Here is a 22414-nt window from a genome sequence, read left to right as displayed (position 1 = left end):
GGGTTCACTCCCCTCTGGTATTTACCTTCTATACCCTGGGTTCAATTCCCAATGGTGTCCATCTCAAATAGTCCCGTGTTTACTCCGCATTGGTTTCCCATAGGCCAAGGTTCACTCGCCACTAGTATCCACCTCCCATAACCCCGGGTTAGCTCCCCAATGGTGTCCATCTCCCATAGTCTCTGGTTCCCTCCTCACTGGTGTCCATCTCCTATAGTCCCGAGTTCACTCCCGACTGGTGTCCACTATATTAATTATTCACCCATACTACACCACCTCTCATAGTCGTACCGTCACTTCCTTCCTAATGACGCATGGTAACTTAGTAACACTGGCTCTAAACTATCGGAACAATGGCGGACGCCGTAAGAAATATTTCTCCGGCGAGCATAAAAGCGTATTCAGAGGGGAAAAAAACACATAAATTTGATCATGTTTTGACTTTTACACATTCTGATCACATAGCTTATGAAAAGTTCTAGCCAGCATGAAGAATAAAAAGAAATGATTTTCTTTATTTAGAACCAAGATAGCCGCCGTTGCCGGGCTGCATGACATCAGACTATTGAATCAAATTCCCACGGGACCCCATAATAGTGGTTCCACATTTATTCACTAGTAGTGTTCACCTCTCATAGAATAATCCCCCTGATCATTACCCTCTGGTGTCTGTCTTCTAAAGTCCCGTGTTCATTCCTGACTGGTGTCCATATCCCTTAGCCCCAGTTTCATTCCCCACTGGCATCCACCTCCCATGATCCCGGGTTCACTCCCCACTGGAGTACATATCTAGTGGTTCCACATTTACTCAATAGTGGTGTCCACCTCCCATGATCCCGGGTTCACTCCCCACTGGTGTCCGTATCTGATAGTTCTGTGTTCAATCCCCCCCCCCCAAAAAAAATTTTAAAAATTGAGCTTTATATAGCGCAATATCCACTAAATGTGCTCAAAGCGCTTTACAAGTGGTCCCTGGTCAACAGCAACATTTAACATGTAGGACGGGACATGACGCCTGTCAGGCGATATTACAATTTTTCGGACAAAGACAACGCTGTTAACGACCAGGTACTCATTTTACACCTGAGTACGGTGAGAGAATGTGAGTAAAGAGTCTTTTCCAAGGACTCAACTATGCGCCGAGCGCGAGGCTCGAACCCAGGACCTTCCGATCCGAAAGCGAGTGTCATACCACGAGACCACATAGCCACACTACCCACTGGTGTCCATATTTGGTGGTCCTGTGTTCAATCCCCAATGGTGTCTGTCTCTCAAACCCCCGGATTCATCCCTCCCACTGATGTCCATACCCAGTGGTCCCGTTTCTCTCCATTTTATTATCTTGTAGACACAAGTGCGGCTATGTGGTCTAGTGGTATGACACTCGCTTTCGGATCGGAAGGTCCCGGGTTCGAGCCTCGTGCTCGACGTATAGTTGAGTCCTTGGAAAAGGCTCTTTACTCACATTCTCTCACCATACTCAGGTGTAAAATGAGTACCTGGCCGTTAACAGCGTTGTCTTTGTCCGAAAAATTGTAATATCGCCTAACAGGTGTCATGTCCCGTCCTACATGTTAAATGTTGCTGTTGACCAGGGACCCCTTGTAAAGCGCTCTGAGCACGTTTAGTGGATATTGCGCTATATAAAAGCTCAATTATTATTATTAAGTGATCCCTAAAAGATAGTAGAATGGAGAGAAAATCCAGGACTTTGATGTATATGAATACCAGTGGTGATTAAAACTGGGGCTATGGGATGCTGGCGCCGATGGGGATTAAACTGGAGCCTTTAAGATTAGACAAGTGGAGAGCCAACCACAAGAGAGGACTGGACCTACTTTTTTTTTTAATATTCTCTAATTCATTCTCCACTGCGGTTCACATCCCAGGGTCTCTCGATTTCCTCCCCTCTACTATTGACCTCCCATTATCCTCGATATAATCTCCACGGATGTCCATCTTAAATGGTCCCTGGTTCAATCCCCACTGGTGCTCACTAGTGTCCCAGAGTCAAGCCGCACAGCCACATCGGTCTGTTGACGTAAAACACGCGGGCCACGCCTCTTTGTCCTCTGATCAGAAAATGAGCAATCTATTGTAGTACAGCAGTAGATAACATGGCTATTATAGAACTCTTTTCGATAAAAATAATAGGAAAAATTGCTACGTAATTGTTTCACTGGTGAAAACCGTGAAACTTTTTCATGAACTTGCAAAAACATCCTCTGCTGATTGCTGATGTTTTTATTGATGCCTCACTCACAGCAGGACGCATAATACTACTTGATTTGGAAAATGATTGATTGAAATCTTGTGACAAAGCAAATTACACGTCTGTCGATAACCATTGGTGTATAATCCTTTCTTACTAAACCATGGACGTCATTTCATTATCCATACAAATCTGTTGCCTCTTCTCGCTCTTCCCTTTTGTTCGGCTCACCAACCAAACAGAAGGCTCAGACTCAGAAGGTAATCTAAAATCTAGACGTCTAATTTTAATTAGAGAAGTGAGTCAGTGGAACCGACATTTAGCTCCTTTAAGTTGTCTACCATACATTTAGATTTAAAAAAAAAAAAACTTAACTCCTACTGTCAAAAGCAGTTTAGATGTGAAGATGCATTTATTTTCTAGCTATTTATTTTAAAAAAAACGAAGTGCACATCGTCATCGTCAACGAAATGCAAAATAATAATAATAGAATAGGCTTGATAGTAGTAGTAGTGTAATAAAGAAAAAATATTTCTTTAAAAATAAATAAGAAATATTAACAAAAACGCAGTGACTATTTTTACAGTCCCGTAAAGATGGTTCTCGGTGCTATTTTTACAGTCCCGTAAAGATGGTTCTCGGGGCTATTTTTTACAGTCCTGTAAAGATGGTTCTCGGGGCTATTTTTACAGTCCCGTAAAGATGGTTCTCGGGGCTATTTTTTACAGTCCTGTAAAGATGGTTCTCGGGGCTATTTTTTACAGTCCTGTAAAGATGGTTCTCGGGGCTATTTTTTACAGTCCTGTAAAGATGGTTCTCGGGGCTATTTTTACAGTCCCGTAAAGATGGTTCTCGGGGCTATTTTTTACAGTCCTGTAAAGATGGTTCTCGGGGCTATTTTTTACAGTCCTGTAAAGATGGTTCTCGGGGCTATTTTTACAGTCCCGTAAAGATGGTTCTCGTGGCTATTTTTACGGCATTGATGCGATTCTGTTCAATTATCCGCATAGTTATAGATTATCATCTTTTTGCAGTATTCAGAAAACTTCACATATCATTTCTCCCGATATTTAGATGTACAGATCTAGAGGCGGTGAATGAAAGCAAAATTAATTTCATTTAACATATTAAGATCTAAAGCTAAAAATAAAATTAACAAACAATTAATGGAAAGTCAATTCTCTTAGCGATTTTTACGGTACTGTTATTTTTATAACATATAATTTAATTTATTATTTTTTTTGCATAAGTTATGTTTGCAGAACAGAACAGCCCGTTTTCTATCATCAGTGGGCAGGTTAGGTTGTATGTCTTGATTTTTTTTTCTGTCAAACATACATAATATAGATCTATTACCAAACACTGAAAGTATATTTAGTTCCTGCTTGAGTCGACACCCCTCAAGATATAATACTTTACAGGTTGGCTTTTGTTTACACTTTACCAGTATAACCAGTCAGGAAGGACTAACGGTTTATACAATTTTAAAAGACGTAGACGTCTAACATTCAGGGTGCAGTCTTCTCACGTGAGAGTGGGTTTGAATCCAATATCAGAAAAGAGGCCGTTCACAAACCAATTGGACACATTTTGACCATAATTTTAGAACCCCCCCCCCCCCCCACACACCTCCCAACCATATTGTGGACAAATGACTACCCCCCCCCCTCCCCCCATGTGGATGTCCATGGTAAAGATGCACATTGCAAAACACCTCATGCTTAAATATTGTTCTTATGAATAATATTTTTTTTAAAAAGAAAGTAAATAATGATGATGATTCTCTACCATGGGCGGTCATGATCCAAAAGAATAGAGGTGCCCAAGACTGATCCTCATTGGGGCGCCGAGGTGGAGAGGGCATTTTACTTTGGTCCCACCATCGCGTTGCTCCTACTCTACCGATTGACCCAGTGTTTGTTCCGACCAGACAAGAGTGGTCACTGTATTGCTCCTCCCTTCCCAGTTAGGAGGTTGTTTTATTGTTCTCCGCCAAAGCGGTGTTCACCTTGTAGTCAGACCCCTCTGCCTAGGCTTTGAGGTACCGCTAGGGAAAGAGATAGATAGAGAAAAAGAGAAAGGAAAAAGAGAGAGAGAGGGAGAGAGAGAGAGAGAGAGAGAGAGAGAGAGAGAGAGAGAGAAAAAGAAAGAGATTGGGAAAGAATGAAAGAAAGAGAGAGGGAGAGAGAGAGAAAATGAGAGATAGGGAAAGAAAGAAAGAAAGAAAGGGATAGAGAAAGAATGAAAGAAAGAGAGAGAGAGAGAGAGAAACAAAGAAAGAATGTAGAAAGACCGGGAGAGAGAGAGAGAGAGGGGGGGGGGGGGGAGAGAAATAGAGAAAGAAAGAGATTGGGAAAGAATGAAAGAAAGAAAGAGGGAGAGAGATAGAAAAAAAGAGAAAGTAAAAAGAAATAGAGAAGAGAGAGAAAGAGAAAGAAAGAAAGACATAGAGAAAGAATGAAAGAAAGAGAGAGAGAGAGAGAGAGAGAGAGAGAGAGAGAGAGAGAGAGAGAGAGAGAGAGAGAGAGAGAGAGAGGCTGCTAACTAGCCGCACCTGAACGAAGTGAGTGAGAGTTTTAGAGCTAATGGCGTCTACACAGCCAATCTGTTACTATTTATAAATCTATTACCGCAACGCCGTAAAAATAGCCACCAGAACCGTCTTTACGGGACTGTAAAAATAGCCCCGAGAACCATCTTTACGGGACTGTAAAAATAGCCCCGAGAACCATCTTTACGGGACTGTAAAAATAGCCACTGCGTAACAAAAAATAAATAGATAAAAAATAATAATGTAGTCTAGTTATATTTTGAACCCAGTCTTCTATAAAATAAAGCTCAAGGCTCGCAGGCTACTACTGCAAATGCAGAAGGAAGTAGTACTGCAAATAACTGAAATGAATGATAACTACTATTTCAGTACTACTGCGAATAACGAAAACGAACGTTATCTACCGTTCGCAGTAGTACTGCGAATAGAGGTGGCCTTTTTTTAATCAATACAATTTTACCCATTAAAGGCGAGATTCAGTGAAGCCCGAGCCGAAGTACTCTTCTTACTGCTCTCTTGGTGGAAACGATTTAATCTGCGTTAGCAATCTGTGTCACTGTTAAGAGGTTAAAATTTCACGAATTACACACCTTGAAGCACCTCTGTAACACTCCTTTGATCTACGTCATCAAGCAACCCATTGTTTCTTTCTTCCCCCATGCCCCCTTACCATTCCACCCCCCCCCCCACCCTTCCACCCCCCCCCTCTCTCCTTCTCTCTCTCTCTCTCTCTCTCCTTCTCTCTCTCTCTCTCTCTCTCTCTCTCTCTCTCTCTCTCTCTCTCTCTCTCTCTCTCTCTCTCTCTCTCTCTCTCTCTCTCTCTCTCTCTCTCTCTCTCTCTCTCTCTCTCTCTCTCTCTCTCTCTCTCTCGTCATAGTGTTATCCCTTCTCCTTCCCATCTCATGGTAAAATGAAAACTTTCTGCTCAGTTTGCAAATACATGTATGATTTTTTTCTCTCACTAGGCTAGGATTAAAGAACAAGACATCGGGTAATGATTGTCTAATCCAAAATATAGATTCACTGTTTGGCCATTAGTCGCATGTGGTAGCCCAGCTACTTATGTTCTGCCTATAACACGCAATAAGTGGGATTATGCAGTTGGGAATGAAAGAAATCAAGGTCATAAGTTACTGTGCACAAGAGCTGTATCGGGAATTGGTTTCTGAGGGTCTTGCAAATACCAATTTTTTTTTTTTTTTTGGAATGGTCTTGAACTCCAAGGCACTCTGTTTTGCTATCTTGGCACAAACGAAACCGAGATGTCTTGATTTGTGACCTAGTTGTCTCAGTTTGTGACCTAGATATATAATTTTTTGACCAAGATGTATCCTTTTGTGCGTGCAAGCCATGCGGGTAAGTACAGTGATGGCTTGCCAGTCAGAAAATAAAAAGAATCAGCTAAGCTGCATTTGAAAAAAGAATACCCCCCCCCCCCAAAAAAAAAAAACTACTTAAGCTTTCAAAGGCAAATTTTAATCTTACTTGGACCTAAAAGGAAATCTTCTCATTTTCATCGAAAGACAAACAACAGTAATGCAATTTAAAAACTTGAGTTTTTATATAGCGCAACATCTACTAAACATGCTCAAAGTGCTTTGTCTCTGTCCGAAAAAAAATTTGTAATATATTGCCTAACAGGTGCCATATAACGTCCTACATGTTAAGTGTTGCTGTTGGCCAGGGACCCCTTGTAAAGCGCTTTGTGCACGTTTAGTGGATATTGCGCTATATAAAAGCTCAAGTTTTGTTGTTTTGCATTTTTTTTTAATTTTTAAATGTCCAAGGAGATCTGGATCTTGATTTAGAAACTATGGCTGCGGTTGGCTATTCAAATTCCTCCCGTGGTAGAATAGGTGTGCAGTTTTATTGGGTTTTGTTGTTTTTTATTTAAATTTCAATTTATTTAAATTATTGACAATTACAAAAAAAAATTGATGCAAATGAAAATAACAATAATGGTACCAGTATAGTAACTATCAACTAACCCGCTTTGACTTTGATGAGAGACAAAATCATTGATCAATTGGAAGTCTAATTAGAAATTAGCCTACATAGAAGGTTCATGTTCAAGTCTTTGGTGCTTGTCCTCACAAGGTGATACTTTGCAACAAGAGTAGAGGAATGAAAGCATTCGTGACCCTTTCATGTCATTTAAGCTGATGGACTACAGATCTTTTGATATCGTGAGCCTCTTATAAAAAAGAAACAGTTGTTAATCTTATATAATGATAAATTAATGTATCCACGGAAAACATTTATTGTCATTGTTTTTTGTTTTTTTTGTTTTTCCATTAGGTCAAGATTTAACAACCAGCTTGTCATTTATAAAAGGGTCGGTATCTGTGCTGACATGGAGCTTACCTCGACCTGTTCAACCATATTGGTCGTACATGGACGTGTACCCAACACGTTATGATGTGCCCTCCGGCCTCTCCAGAATAATATTGTCATTCCAGTCATTGGGACATGTAAAGAATTGTGGGAATTTTTCTATACATTTGTGAGTAGACCATATGATATGGCACCAGTTTGTCAGACTGAACCGTTTGTTGAAGATTGATCAGAATTATGAATTTGTATTGATTGTATTTGGGATTTTTTTAGGGGTTTTTTGTTTTTGTTTTTGTTTTTTTTTTCTATTTTTTATCTTTTGTTTTCTTTAGAAAAATACCACTCGTTTTCTTTGCTCAAAGCTTTAAATCAAAATTCAGTTATCAGCAACCTGTTTACAAAGATGGAATAAAGGATTAATTAGTGGGCCAGATATTTTGAAACCTTAATATGAAGTTATGAGAGTCATCTACAGAAACAGACGTTATTTTTACCTTTGCATACTCAAATTGGAAGTAGTTGTTAATGTTTATCTCAAGTTTGAATATTCACAAATGTTGTGAATGTAAAATAATAAGTATCGTTATGTATTGTAATATCAGGATAAAAACCTTTTTATCTAAGGCATGCACATACACATACTGCATTATTGTACTCCTCTTGTCTGCGTTTCTAACATAGACTGCATAATCAGTCAGTCCAGATTTTTAATGACAATATCAAAAACGTAGATCTGTCAATTTTAATTCATTTTTTTTTTAAAGTCTCAATTGTTTTATGCTCTCTGTGTAAATAAAGAAAATTGACAAACATATTTGACATAATGATTTGTACAAAGTTTGTTTTTTTTTCTCCTCCATAGTTTAGTCCAGCAGGGTGGCCTGCCCCTAGTGAACCAGACCAGTCTCTCATTTCCTGACAACTATTTTGTGCCAACATCATCCCTCATCCATTTTGAGCTCCGCCTTGGTCAGATGGTTTCGTTTGCCCTACTGCATCCCACTCCAGGCCCTTGGTATGTCATTGCTTACACCAATGAAGACGTGGACAGAAGAATACGCCAAAAGGTGTGTTATCCAATTATTTTTATTTTTATTTTTTTAGTTAGGACTTAACTCTCAGAATATGTCATTATTTTTCAAACACAAGTACATTTTATTGCTTATATTTCGACAAATTACTTACTTCTTTCTTCAGGGTCTTTACAAAAAGAGCGGACAATGCATCATCAACTACACGTCCAATTTACAGCTGGGCTCTCCATTACCAACACATCGGTTGTCGCTGCACGAGTCGCATTCTGTCACTGTCACCAGTAAGGGAACCCTCGTCAGGTAGGTTGATGTCATCGTTGTCACAAATACTAAACCACAATCCGACAAAACATCTATTTTAAAAGTCCCTTGAAATTTGGACAACAAATTTTGGTCCAATCCAATCCAATCCATACTGTTGCAACTTCAGTACTGAAGATAGATGTACCATTTGTGTTGTTGAACCCCAACATATTTATTTAATATTCTTAAACTTAAGACTCCAAACTAATCTCATGTTAAGAAGTTTTGACAAGTTAAGGGTCACCATAATTCATAGTTATTTGAAATAAACATTTTTTGACTAAATTTTTAAAAAGGGAATTTTGTCATTGATGTCTTGGATCTCTCATTTTCTGGCAAATAGCCATTTGTACTTTAAATTACAGTACTCTACAGAAGTCTAAGGCCCATGGAGGATATGTTCATTTAATTTTCTATGTATAGTGTAATATTGACAGTCATGATTGCTTTGGTAGCATGATAATCTATGCAAAGTACTTTCAAACAGATCTACCAAGCCTAGCTACCCAATAATTGCTGGTCGGAGAGAGGAAACTTAAACCTAGACTTTTGCTCCGTTTGCTCATGAGGCAAGTGTTCTACAGAGCTGTGAAGACCCTTAAATAACCGAAGCATTGCATGATTCCAAACTGCTACACCATTACCATGGAAGCATGTGTGAATTGATAAAAATTCTCACCAGCAAATGGATCCGAATCAACTCTGAATTTGTTTTTATAAGTCATCAGGTCCTATCAGAAGAGGTGATTAGTTTAAAGTTGTTGGGTTTAACATAGATAATAATAATAATAATAATAATAATAATAATAATAATAATAATAATAATAATAATACTACTATATCTTTATTGTCCTTAAACAAGTGGCAATTTATCAGATGGAAAATATTCTGAGATACCAGCACTATTTCTAGAAGATAATAAGCAATTTGCTCTAAAGGTTTGATTTTCTTAAATGCTAAAGAATGTACACGAGTGTGTTTTCATTTCTCACTGCAGTTTAGCAATACTGTCTTAAACTAACAAAATGATCCAAAGTAGGTCAGGTGTTTTGAGTTGATAATTGGGCAATGCAACAGAATGTCACAAGGATGGGCCTTTTGTACATAGAGTCCTCCATCCACCCAGCAGTGATTGTATCAAGGTCTGTTAATTGTGGCAGAAAGTACTTTGTGATAGACTTATCCAATCGAAAGGGTAATAAGCAATAGCTACTGTCCATTTAAAGCCAGATAATTTGGGACTGAAGATACTATGGTTTTAATGCTGTTACAACAATATAATAATCTGGTATAACCTGTATTTGAATATCATTTCCCCTAAATCTGTTTGTTTTTTTTTTTGTTTTTTGTTTTTTTTTTAAATTTTCACTCAGTTTGTGTGTGGTTTATTTATTTTGAGCCAGAATGGCTTTCAGGTGGTCATTATATCAAGTTACATATTTTAGAATTTTTTGTTCTTTTTGTTTCTTGTTTTTTTTTTTTAATTATAATTTGCATTGAGACGTTTGATGTTTGTCTTATTTTTGTTTTCCTTTTTAGAAAAAGTTTACACCCCATGATCTATGAAAAACAAAATTATAAAGCTGAATGATAAGATTGTGTTTTATGTTTCTTCCCCCTCATGTTAATGAACTGTTGGACATATTAAGTGTTTGCTGTCTCTTGCATGAAGCATGGATAGACAAACTATGTTAGTCTTTTACTGCAGTTAAATGTCAGGTTTAATGAAGACATCATTATCATCCTACCATCCTATGCATCCGTCTTAACAGTGATTTATAAGTACTCATCATCCCATCTGATGTAATGTCTTGGATCCAAATCTTGAAAATTAAATTCCTAATGTATTCTTTATTTAAAATAGGGTTGGGGGTTACAATGGTCCATAAAGGCAATGTTAAATATTTGCCAACGAGCACAGAATTGTGGGCAAATCTAAAAATGATAAAACTATTTATAAACAGATTGATATATGAGTAAGGTAAAAGAAAAAAAGAAGGAAACGTGGGTTAAATATATAGTATTCTTTTTTTAGAAGAATCAATATTATTCAGTCATGGTGGACACCTGTGATTGGCAGGCATCTATAGTATTGGACAGTTGTGACAAGTGACTGCTTGTTATTGTTTTCTTCATTATTTTTTATATGTGTGACAGAAACTTGTCAAACGTGGATGCGTGTGTAGACACGCATTTTGCCTACAAAATAGAAACAGTCAGACAGACAGTTAACCGATCGTGAGGCAGTGGTTGGCTGATTTGTCTGCTCTTCTTGAGGCAAGAATCTGCATCACCAGCGAGACACGACGTTCATTTTGTTTTTTGACGGATCCTTCTGCGTTTTGTTGCCATCAAGATTCTTATACCTTGATTGAAATATGACGCAGCTTGCCCATCAATTTGTTTGATGAGAGCATGGAACTAAGATGGGATCCTTTGTCATTGTAAATAAGTAAATACTTGTGTAAGACGGACACGTTCATCAGAATCGGAAGGCTTTTGGCTTACACAAGTTGAACTTATAGCTGCTTAAGTTGCCAAAATATAAAATATTTTAACATTTATTACCACTTTAACCCAAAATTCATTTTTCAGCATCTGGGTCATCCCAAAACCAGATTGAGATTTGGTTCATAATTGGATATGAGCAAAATTTGTGTTTTTCCATTTAAGTTTCTGTAGTATCACTTTTATCATTCTTATTATCAATTTTAAGAAATTGTTCGTTATAGTTATTATTGGTTTTGTCATTACACATTATCAGTGTTATTATTATTATTACATATTATTATTATTATTATTATTATTATTATTATTATTATTATTATTATATATTATTATTATTATTATTATTATTATTATTATTATTATTATTATTATTATTATTATTATTATTATTATTATTATTATTATTATTATTATTATTATTATTATGTTACTTGATTATTATTATTATTTTATTATTATTATTATTATTATTATTATTATTATTATTATTATTGTTATTTTAATTATTATTATTTTTATTATTATTATTATTATTATTATTATTATTATTATTATTATTATTATTATTGTTATTATAATAATATAATAATAATAATTATTATTATTATTGTTTTATTATTATTATTATTATTATTATTATTATTATTATTATTATTATTATTATTATTATTTGCATCGTCGCTGTTTGCATTTCCTGTTACACTATTATTGCACCCCTCCCATCCATTTCTAATTTTTTTGTTCCTTCTCCATTCTATTTTTTCATCCCTTATCACATTGTTTGCATCCCCCCAGGAAGTGAAATGGAAGGTAAAAATAACCTTTTTAGTTTGCACCAGATAAGTTACTCAACAGGGATATATAGGGAATGAGATTAGTGGAAGAGTAGCGTCCCTTGATTGGACGTCACCGGCGGAGAAGTTATTAGAGAGAGAACGTCATGTTGAATGTGCGCATGCGTCTCTCGTCCTCGCTTCCGGTGAAAGCGTCATGAGACACTTCACCAAAAGCAAGGACGAAAAAGAGACGCATGCGCAAAAGCATGTTGACGTTCTCTCTGTAAGGTGACGTCCAATCAAGGGGCGCTACTCTTCCGCTAATCTCATTCCCTATAGAGGATGGTGGTCAGTACTTTAACTAATACTAATACACGAAGTCATTTTGACTTTTCAAAGGCTTTAGAGCCCCTGTGATTGGTCTAACCTATAACCCAAAAAGTAACACATTTGTAGGCAAATGAATCCTAATACTTATCACAATTTGAGTCATAAGATCATTAATATTGTTTGATATAATATCATTGTTTTCGCTATTTAATGCTTTGTAACAAAAACCAGAATTGGAGGCTGTTGTAAATTAGTTGCACTTCATGCATTGTTATCATCTTTAACAAAGACATATATTGCAATTAATCCTAATAGAATATGATATGATAATAGATTTACTAATGCTGAGGTTTGTTGTGTAAATCATTATTGTATAGGGAGCTAGAAAAAACCCCGGAAAAAAGTTTGGCGTTGTTTCAATATAAAGTGGACATCAGAAACATTTGAAATTTTTCAAGCAACAAAAGTAAAATCTTATGTTTATTCTTGCCAAGTTTAAATAAAAATCCTTTAATGGTTAAGAAATTATGCCGGTTATACCAAAGTTGTTTAAAAATAACGATATCAAAAGTTTCCAAAATTCCCTCTTGTTTTTTTTTATCTTTCACTAGATAGAAACCAACACAGGCTAATGATGCTTTCTATGGTCACACAAAATCAGGCATTCACTAGACAGAATTTACCAGGATAGCAACAAAAGTGAACTGGCAAACCTATAAAGAACTGAACAAGTGTGTATGAAAGGTGCCAGACAAAGCAAGAAAAAAAAAACATCCCAAAAAATCAGTTGACCTCGAGGTCGACTAATTTTTGGGGGCTGGTTTTTTTCTTGTATTTTTCATTCTTGCTTTGTCTGGCACCTTTCATACACCCGTGTTCGGTTCTTTATCTTACACCAGTGCCTGCTCCTTCATTTTAAAATTTGATATGGGCAAAATTATGTAACATTGTTAGAGCAAAAACTTTGTATCACTTTATCCCAATCGGTCCTTTGTTTTTTTTTCAACAAGACAAAGCAGCTTCCCACACAAGTAACACTACCCTGTCTTATTTTGAACAAAAAACTAATGTTCGATTTATTTCTAAAGATGTATGGCCTTCAATGAGTCATGACTTGAATCTGATATACTGTATGTAGCTTTTTGGTTAATGATGTCCGGCATGGCTTATAAGGGGTGCACAACGAGTTACACAGAGGCAATGTTAAAAGAGTACAATCAAATTGCATGGGATCAAATCACTCTTCAAGACGTTAGAATATCAATCGGATCATGGGAAAAAAAGCTACACAGTCTTAAAGCAGATTGATGGATAGACAGATCACATCGAAATTTGAAAATAACGTCAAAATCTTCAATATGGCAAGTTCACAGTGTGTCTATTAAAACAATTGTCAAATTAATATTTTTCAATATATTTTCCTGAAAATTTGTGCACATTCGTTTCAACAAATTAATTTGATTGAGGTGAAATTTGAGATTTACATCCGTTATGGTGCGGCAGTCAAAGGCTTTTAAACTTTTCTGGGGTTTTTCTTGCACCAAATATTTTTAATCATACAGATGCTTAAACAGTTGATTATGGAATAATCATGTCTTGTCTAATTTTTTTTTTCGTTTTCAATTAATGATGACAATAATAATTATTTTATTTTTAGTGCTTATCTAAGGGTTTTATTCCCATGATTGAATTTTTTTTTTCATTTTTTCGTTGCGAGGCTGTTCATGAAACTCTTGGGAGTGCAGTGAGTCATAAATCGAAATAGGTTATAAGGTCATTATTCGGGTCATTTTCTTTCATTTAAAATCTATTTCTGTGGTCATTTCACTTGTTTTTCAGATGCAAACATGTTTGTTTTAAAAAGATGTCAGACTAACTTGTGATCTTTAGTCCAAAAAGCTACACAATTTTGTGAACAAACTTCACAAACCTTGTTTGATCTTGTCGAAGACTCTTATGAATCGAATCCTCTTTTTGATATTTGTGTGTTTTTTGTGGGGTTTTTTTGTGCGTATTTAAATAATTTAATCCAAGAATTATATGGTTAAATACAGTGGGATATTTTACAACACATACAGTTTTACGCATGCTTGATATTTGCAGCAGAAGCCAGCATCTTTCAGTCATTCAACATTTCATCAAAATCAATTTCTCACCATCAACACTTGATAAATCAATTGCATCTATGGGTCTTTTTTTTCTATCCCTATTATTCTCAATAATTTGATTTACCATCTAATTTTTTTATCTTGGAAACATATATTACATAGTAGTGCCCAATCAAAAGCAAGATGACAGCCAAGGAGAGGCCAAAGCCCTGTAAATATTATCTTTTGTCCGTAGACATGACAAACCTAGCTCACAGTTTGAGTTAGGGGCGCTTTTATGTACTTTATTTCAATAAATTTGGCCTGTTTTTTTTATGCATTGAATAAATAATCACTGATTGAAATATAATACAAGATGATATTTCAACATAGATAAGCGTTTGAGGCTTGGTGATCATCTCGTGTAAGAAAATCAAGCATTTTTTAACATGGTTAGTGACTGGATGTGTAATGGTGTTCACAAAACTCAAACCCCAGCATTATGTCTTTAGACAAAGCTTTTGACACACAATACCCCACTCGACCTAGGTATGAATGAGCACCTGACTTAAGGCAGTCATGAATATGTAGTATAAAAGTGTTAGTAGAAAGATAAAATACTTTATAGGTAGATTATACTTTTAAAAAAGGAAATTTGATTCCCTTTGACCTGCTGGTGGAATATATAAAGTATTTTGAAGTGTAGTGGGCAAGGTGTAACAGTGGAAATACCCCATGTAAATGTTCGTATTTCATTTCATTATTTGTTCTTAAAGATCTTTGTAAACATATGTATTTATATCACCCTTAGTATTTTATGTAATTGCATGTTATAAAGTATTTGTATGCATGCACACCTATTCTAAATAGAACGATATGTAACGTGTACTATATGGAATTGAGACTAGCGGAAGAGTAGCGTCCCTTGATTGGACGAGATCTGATGGAAAGTCTTTTGTGATACAGTTGTTATGTCGCGTCCTACATTTTCTAAGTATTACTGTTGGCTCAGGGCCCCCTTCGTAAAGCGCTTTGTAAATGCTCAAATTTTTTTTCTTCTCTATTGTTCACGTCACGTCGCACAACAGAAACTGAGATAATCTGATTTTATTAGCCTGACACTTAAAAGAACTGTTGTGATTTTTACATGTTATTTTATTAAACCATAGAAGTGTTGAAACTTTAGAATGCTTCTAGAATTATGACAATTCTGGATGTAAAAGGCAGAACATAATTAAGTGCGAGTTCTTGAATCTCTTTATTAGTGAGGTATAACAGTTTGTAATCCTTTTGAACATTTCATATCACTAAGGAGAACACAGTAATTATTAAGAAAAAATAAACATGAGTCATACTTCCTTTTCCTTCACATTTTTGTCATCAAATTACAGGAATTTGAAGTGTCCAATTAATTAGGCATGTAATTGGATTCAATAGTCTGATGTCACGCCGCCCGGCAACGGCGGCCATCTTGGTTCTAAACAAAGAAAATCATTACTTTTTATTCTTCATGCTGGCTAGAACTTTTCATATGTCTTGTGATCAGAATGTGTAAAAGTCATTGCAAGGAAAGTGACGTTACGACTGTTGAAGCATATAGGATTCAGTAGTCTGATGTCACACCGCCCGGCAACGGTGGCCATCTTGGTTCTAAACAAAGAAAATCATTACTTTTTATTCTTTATGATGGCTAGAACTTTTCATATGCCTTGTGATCAGAATGTGTAAAAGTCAAAACATGATCAAATTTGTGGGTTTTTTTCCCTCTGGATACGCTTTTATGCTCGCCGGAGAAATATTTCTTACGGCGTCCGCCATTGTTCCGATAGTTTAGAGCCAGTGTTACTAAGTTACCATGCGTCATTAGGAAGGAAGTGACGTTACGACTGTTGAAGAGTATTGTCCTGTGGGAGTAACTCATTTTCTAAATACAAAGTCAGTAGGGAATTTATTTGTTTATCTCCTCAAACTTTATGTTTTAAAAGGGGCTACTGATGAATAAATTATAACATTTATTATTGTGACCTCATCTCACTTTCGCAGCAGCAGCAGCAGTGATATTATTGGAAATAGATGTCTAGTTTTAACACTGGCACAAAATACTATCACACATTATCATGCACATATTTACCTCCACAACAAAACCTCTTTGTGTTACACCTATGTCATCACAATCATCATCAACATCATCACCACCACCATCGCCATCATCATCATTTAGGAAATATCAGTTACTTTTTTAAAAAATAAACATAGTCATACTTCCTTTTGCTTCACATTTTTGTTATCACATTATAGGGAATGATATTAGCGGAAGAGTAGCGAGGACGAGAGACGCATGCGCACAACCAACATGACGTTCTCTCTCTAATAACTTTTCCGCCAGTGACGTCACAGACTATGGGTGACGTCCAATCAAGGGACGCTACTCTTCCGCTAATCTCATTCCCTATAGGAATTTGAAGTGTCCAATTAATTAGGCATATAATAGTCTTGTGTGAGTAACCCATTTTTTTACATTATCCTGCACATATTTACCCCACAACAAAACCCCTTTGTGTTACTCCTATGTCATCACAATCATCATCATCATCATCATCACCACCACCACCACCACCACCATCATCATTTAGGAAATATCAGTTACTAGAGTAGATTATCACTGTTGTCTCAAAAATTCTTCCGCAGACCAGTCAAGATTAAGTCCTTGTTTAACGGCTCATTCTGCTAACATTATGAATCAATCATTCTCTTACAATGTCAATTGGATTCAATAGTCTGATGTCACATTGCCCAGCAACGGCGGCCATCGTGGTTCTAAACTAAGAAAATTATTACTTTTTATTCTTCATGCTGGCTACAACTTTTCATATGTCTTGTGATCAGAATGTGTAAAATTTCAAAACATGATCAGATTTATAATGTTTTTTTCCTCTGGATATGCTTTTTATGCTCATCTGAGAAATATTTCATAAGGGTGTCCGCCAATATTATGATAGTTAAGAGCCAGTTACTAAGTTACCATGCGTCATTACGAGGGAAGTGACGTTATGACTGTTAAAGCGTATTACAGTGTCTGAAAATCCTCACACACAGTTGCTCTCAGTGCTTGTTCTGTTTTTGAAAATATCAAAGTGACAAATTTGGGGAGCACCTCAGGCACTTGGATATGAAAAAGATCTGAAAAAGTGTGGATGAAATCGTGCCAGACAAAGCACAAAAGAAAAATGCAAAAGAAAAAAAGAAAAAAAAACATCCCCAAAAAATCAGTCTTCTTTGACAGGGGAGCGAACCTGAGATCTCCCGATTACTGGTCAGACATGCTACCATTACACCACCAGTTATCAGGAGGTCAGAGGTTCAATCCCCAGTTGTGATGTTTTCTGGGTTTTTTTCTCTGGTATTTTTATTTCTTGCTTTGGCATTGTTTCATACCCAATTTTTCAGACCCTTCTATTGTCCATTTTTGAACCAACATCAATAAATATAGTTTCCAACATGACATGCTTGTCTGGAGACCCTATCAGTCCCACTTGCTTGAAGCAGTTCATAACTGTTGGCATGGCATAGTGTGAATCTGCAAATACTGATTTTCGTGTGGCTCTGGCTTTTTTTTTTTTTGTTTTTTTTTGGGGGGGGGGGGGGGGGGGGGGGGAGGAAGGGGAGGGTTCTGTTTTTTTGGGGTTTTTTTTGCAACCCGTGATTTTAAAACAGACTGTGTGGAATTGCTCATAACTGTAATCTATATATATATATATATATATATATATATATATATATATATATATATATATATATACATATATGTTCTGTTTCATAAACGCATTAAAAGAAAAAAAAATCATCTAGATTTTGAAAACATCCATGTACCGTTTGAAGCTATTAATTATATTTACTTATTGGAGATAAACAGCACAAGACAAATCGTAAACTAGATTATGATCTTGAGTGTATGTGAAACTGCGATTTCATTCACATTTTTAAATCATTCGATTCTCAGAAATGAATATATAATGATGTATTTGGTAGAAGAAGAAAAAAAAAAGTCTTTAAAAATCTAATTTTTATTATTTGGAAAACAACAGTCATTGTAAATGGCATTGCTTTTTTCACAACAAAATCCCTCCCCCCCCCCCCCCCCCCCCTTTCCCTTCCCCACAGTTTCGCCCTCCCCATTTCTGCTTATGGATTCCAGATCTCGGTCTCTGACTGCGACACTGTCAACTGCTCTATAAGTCTCAAGTACCAACCATTCATGGCGGAGAAGGAATTGTCCCAAAGTTGTAGCAATTTGGAGCTGTCTCCGTGTACCTTCCACGTTCCTTCACCGTACGTGGGAGATGACCAGCTTGTCATCCTTACAGCCACGACCCACGAGGTGGTGGAATTAAAACTTATCATCAATCATTTTTGTAAGTTTCCAACGAATATAACGAATTCATGAAATTATTTTGAAATTATTCAGACTTTCAAAATGTTGAGGCCATGTTTAAGTTTGATGGTGGTTTACATATAAATGAAGAAAGACACTGCTTCTCTTTTGGAGGGAACACAACAAACTGAAGCGATCACTGGTAGCCTTTTTTTATTATTCTTACAAACGAGGAGAGCTCACAGAGCATAAGGGAATTAACTCATTAATTTGAACGAATTATAAGGTCAATAAGTCAACACCAACCATTCATCGTCGCGGAGGAGGAATTTTCCCAAAGTTGTAGCAATTTGGAGCTGTCTCCGTGTACCTTCCACGTCCCTTCACTGTACGTGGGAGATGACCAGCTTGTCATCCTTACAGCCACGACCCACGAGGTGGTGGAATTAAAACTTATCATCAATAATTTTTGTAAGTTTCCAACAAATATAACGAATTCATGAAATTATTTTGAAATTATTCAGACTTTCAAAATGTTGTGTAGTAAAGCTTTAGAGTATCGCGATGAGAAATATGTGACCCATCACTAGAATGTGGTATTATGTCGGAATGAACTTGTATTGGAATTAGATTCAAAGTCTAATTTAGGAAATCAAAACTGTATGTTTTATTTGTAAGAAGAGCTTCTACTATAAAAAATATTCAAGTTTCGTGATATTGTATTTTTGCCTTTCATTCACTTTATAATATCTGTTCCAAGAGAATTGGGGGGGGGGGGGGGGGGGGGGGGGATTTAAATAGTGTGAACCTGAAAATATTAAATTACCTTTTATTTATCCTTTTTGGAAACCAGTTTTTTGGGGGACTTTGTCAAAAAAATACTGAAAGTAGCCAGACTACTGCTGCACTATTTCACTGCAAATTGAGCAATGCTGTCATGTCATAACTGGACATCTTTTTCGACTACAGATAAGTCCCAGGTTTTAAGAGCTTTTTTGTTTTTTTTACAAGTTTGAGATATTATACGTGTGTACAAAAATTTCCTTTTGGATGAATAAAGTAGATTATTAATTATGGCTCAGTAACATGCACTTGAACAAGAAGAACACAAGCCGGTAAGTACAGACCATCATCAACTACTGTATGAGAAGATTACCATAAATTAAATGTTATGACATTTGAAAAAATACAGGTCTCTGAGAAATGGGGGCAGACATTAAGTTTAAGAGGAGGAGAATGTAAAATGCTAGGACACGCCCTGACAAAAGCTTGTTACAAATAATATTACAAGGCAAGCTCATACACGAAACCCGCAGCGAACAAGAAAAAGAGAGGGTCTATAAATAGCCGGAGGTGGGATTTGAAAACGGAAGACTTAACTTGGTGGGAATCAGAGAAGATGGCAAAAAGCTTAAGAGGGTTTGTCGTTGGCCTAGGCAGGCTCTTGCAGGACTGATGGTTCTACGTAGGTAAAAGCTATTTATTTAAAGGGGGTTTTTTTTTAGCCAAAATGGAAAAAAAGTGTTTTTGTCTTTGTACAGCATGATAAGAGTGATGAAGGAAATGATAATTGCCCAGAATGGGAATTGAACTCAGGTCCTCCAAATCAAAGTGCAGCACATTATTATTATTATTATTATTATTATTATTATTATTATTATTGTTATTATCATTATTATTATTATTATTATTATTATTATTATTATTATTATTATTTATTATTATTATTATTATTATTATTATGATGATGATGATGATTGATGTTGATGATGATTATTATTAATTTTTATTATATTATTATTATTATTATTATTATTATTATATATTATTAATATTATTATTATATATTTCATTATTATTATTTCATTATTATTATTATTATTATTATTATTATTATATTATTATTATTTATTATTATTATTATTATTATTATTATTATTATATTCATTATTATTATTATTATTATATATTATTATTTTTATTATTATTTCATTATTTATTATTATATTATTATTATTATTATTATTATTATTATTATTATTATTATTATTATTATTATTATTATTATTATTATTATTATTTTATTTTTATTTTATTATTTTATTTTTATTATTATTATTTATTATTATTATTATTATTATTATATTATTATTATTATTATTATTATTATTATTATTTTATTATTAACAGCATCATCATCTTCATCATGATTATTCTCATCCTGTACACCCCCCCCCCCCCTGTCCAGTTTGTAAAAGCAACCTGGTATCATCCCCAACCCCGTGTGTAGCCTTGTATCCTTTGACCCGTATCAATACGATATCACCCGGATACTCCAGCCTGGGCTATGTCTACCTCTCCCCTGGCACCTTACATGTCACCTTTGGCTGGACTCGAACCATCATCGTCCCATTCCATATCCAGGAACCCAACGATGTTGGACACACCCTCAGCTGGTGGATGCATATTGGTTCTTTTGGAAGGGTGAGTTTTCAATGCTGGTCATTTTAATATTATTCCATTAATTTTTTATGATGGCTACTACTTTTAATTCATAATTATTGAGCAAAATTATTTTTTTAATGAGCTTTTTTATAGCACAATATCCACTAAATGTGCTCAAACCACTTAACAAAGGGTCGCTGGTCAACAGCAACATTTAACATGTAGGACGGGAATAGATGCCTGCTAGGCGATATTACATTTTCTTTTGTGACAGAGACAACGCTGTTATTGACCAGGTACTCATTTTACACCTCAGTATGGTGAGAGAATGTGAGTAAAGAGCCTTTTCCAAGGACTCAACTATGCGCAGAGCGAGGCTCGAACCCAGGACCTTCCGATCCGAAAACGAGTGTCATACCACTAGACCACATAGCCGCACCAATTGTGATGATCATAAACTTTTTCAAAAAAGTCCTAATCCAAATCTTGTGAGAGAACTCCTCAGGTTTTGGAACTGCTTCAGACCTTTTGACTGGGCGGGGTTCCTGACCTCCCATAGTGGGCAGGGGGGTTCATACTGTGTCTTCTATCCCCCTATATCTGTTTTCCAACAAGCTTTCTGTCTTTGTCTTGGAATGAGATTACTTGGATTTTTTTCAAGGCCCTCGCCAGAGTCCTGGCTGGGAGGGAAACAGTCAAATGCATAGTTATTGTTTTGGGAGGTGATATTTTTTTCCTTGTAAATCATCTCTCTGTTAAGTATTATTACATTTGTTATTTTCAATGTATAATGTAAGCATTTGAGTGTATTCCTCTTTGTTGGATTTTGTGCTTGTGTCCGGATGAGACTTATAGGTGATCTCAAACTAAGTGCACTGGTGGTATGCTCTTGGAATCTACATCTGATCCCTATTTGTTCCCAGTTCCCCTATGCCTTACTTTTTCTTGGGTGCTTTAATTGTAATTCTAGAACTTTTTACTATCCCATTTTCTTCCTTTTTACTGGCGCCGATATGACCTATATGTGTTGCAAGCGCCGTAAAACCCTTAAACAAAATCAAGCTACATTGAATATGGATGATAATAATGATAATAAATTCCTTCCCTGACATTATTTCGTCTTTGCTTAAGGCACTTTACTCAAAGGTTATCCCATTCAATCCATACATGAACAATAGTAATAATCTCATTAACAATGATAATAATGATGATGATAATAATAATAATAATGATAATAATAATAATAATAATAATAATAATAATAATAATAATAATAATAATAATAATAATAATATTGATGATGATGATGATAATAATTATAATGATATTAATAATAATAATAATAATAATTATTATTATTATTATTTATTATTATTATTATTATTATTATTATTATTATTATTATTATTATTATTATTATTATTATTATTATTATTATTATTATTATTATTATTAAAATAAT

General features: G+C 35.4%; 1 protein-coding gene across 2 annotated transcripts in view; it reads left to right on the top strand.

The window, feature by feature from the left end:
• The first annotated feature begins 2181 nt into the window (after positions 1-2181).
• Positions 2182-22414, top strand: part of LOC144965994 (post-GPI attachment to proteins factor 6-like) — a 41039-nt gene continuing 20806 nt past the window's right edge. For both annotated transcript variants that reach the window (XM_078901973.1, XM_078901981.1), the window contains exons 1-6: positions 2182-2472; positions 7062-7266; positions 7960-8164; positions 8295-8431; positions 18297-18547; positions 20756-20991. In XM_078901973.1, the coding sequence (XP_078758099.1) occupies positions 2376-2472; positions 7062-7266; positions 7960-8164; positions 8295-8431; positions 18297-18547; positions 20756-20991 (1131 nt within the window). In that variant the 5' untranslated portion in view covers positions 2182-2375. The remainder of the gene's footprint in view (positions 2473-7061; positions 7267-7959; positions 8165-8294; positions 8432-18296; positions 18548-20755; positions 20992-22414) is intronic.

This window comes from Berghia stephanieae, chromosome 1 (assembly GCF_034508935.2).
Source record: "Berghia stephanieae isolate SIO BIC M18660-M18661 chromosome 1, UCSD_Bste_1.3, whole genome shotgun sequence".
Taxonomy (NCBI): Eukaryota; Metazoa; Mollusca; class Gastropoda; order Nudibranchia; family Aeolidiidae; genus Berghia; species Berghia stephanieae.
The sequence above is the reverse complement of the archived record's forward strand: the minus strand, read 5'-3'. Positions and strand labels throughout refer to the sequence as shown.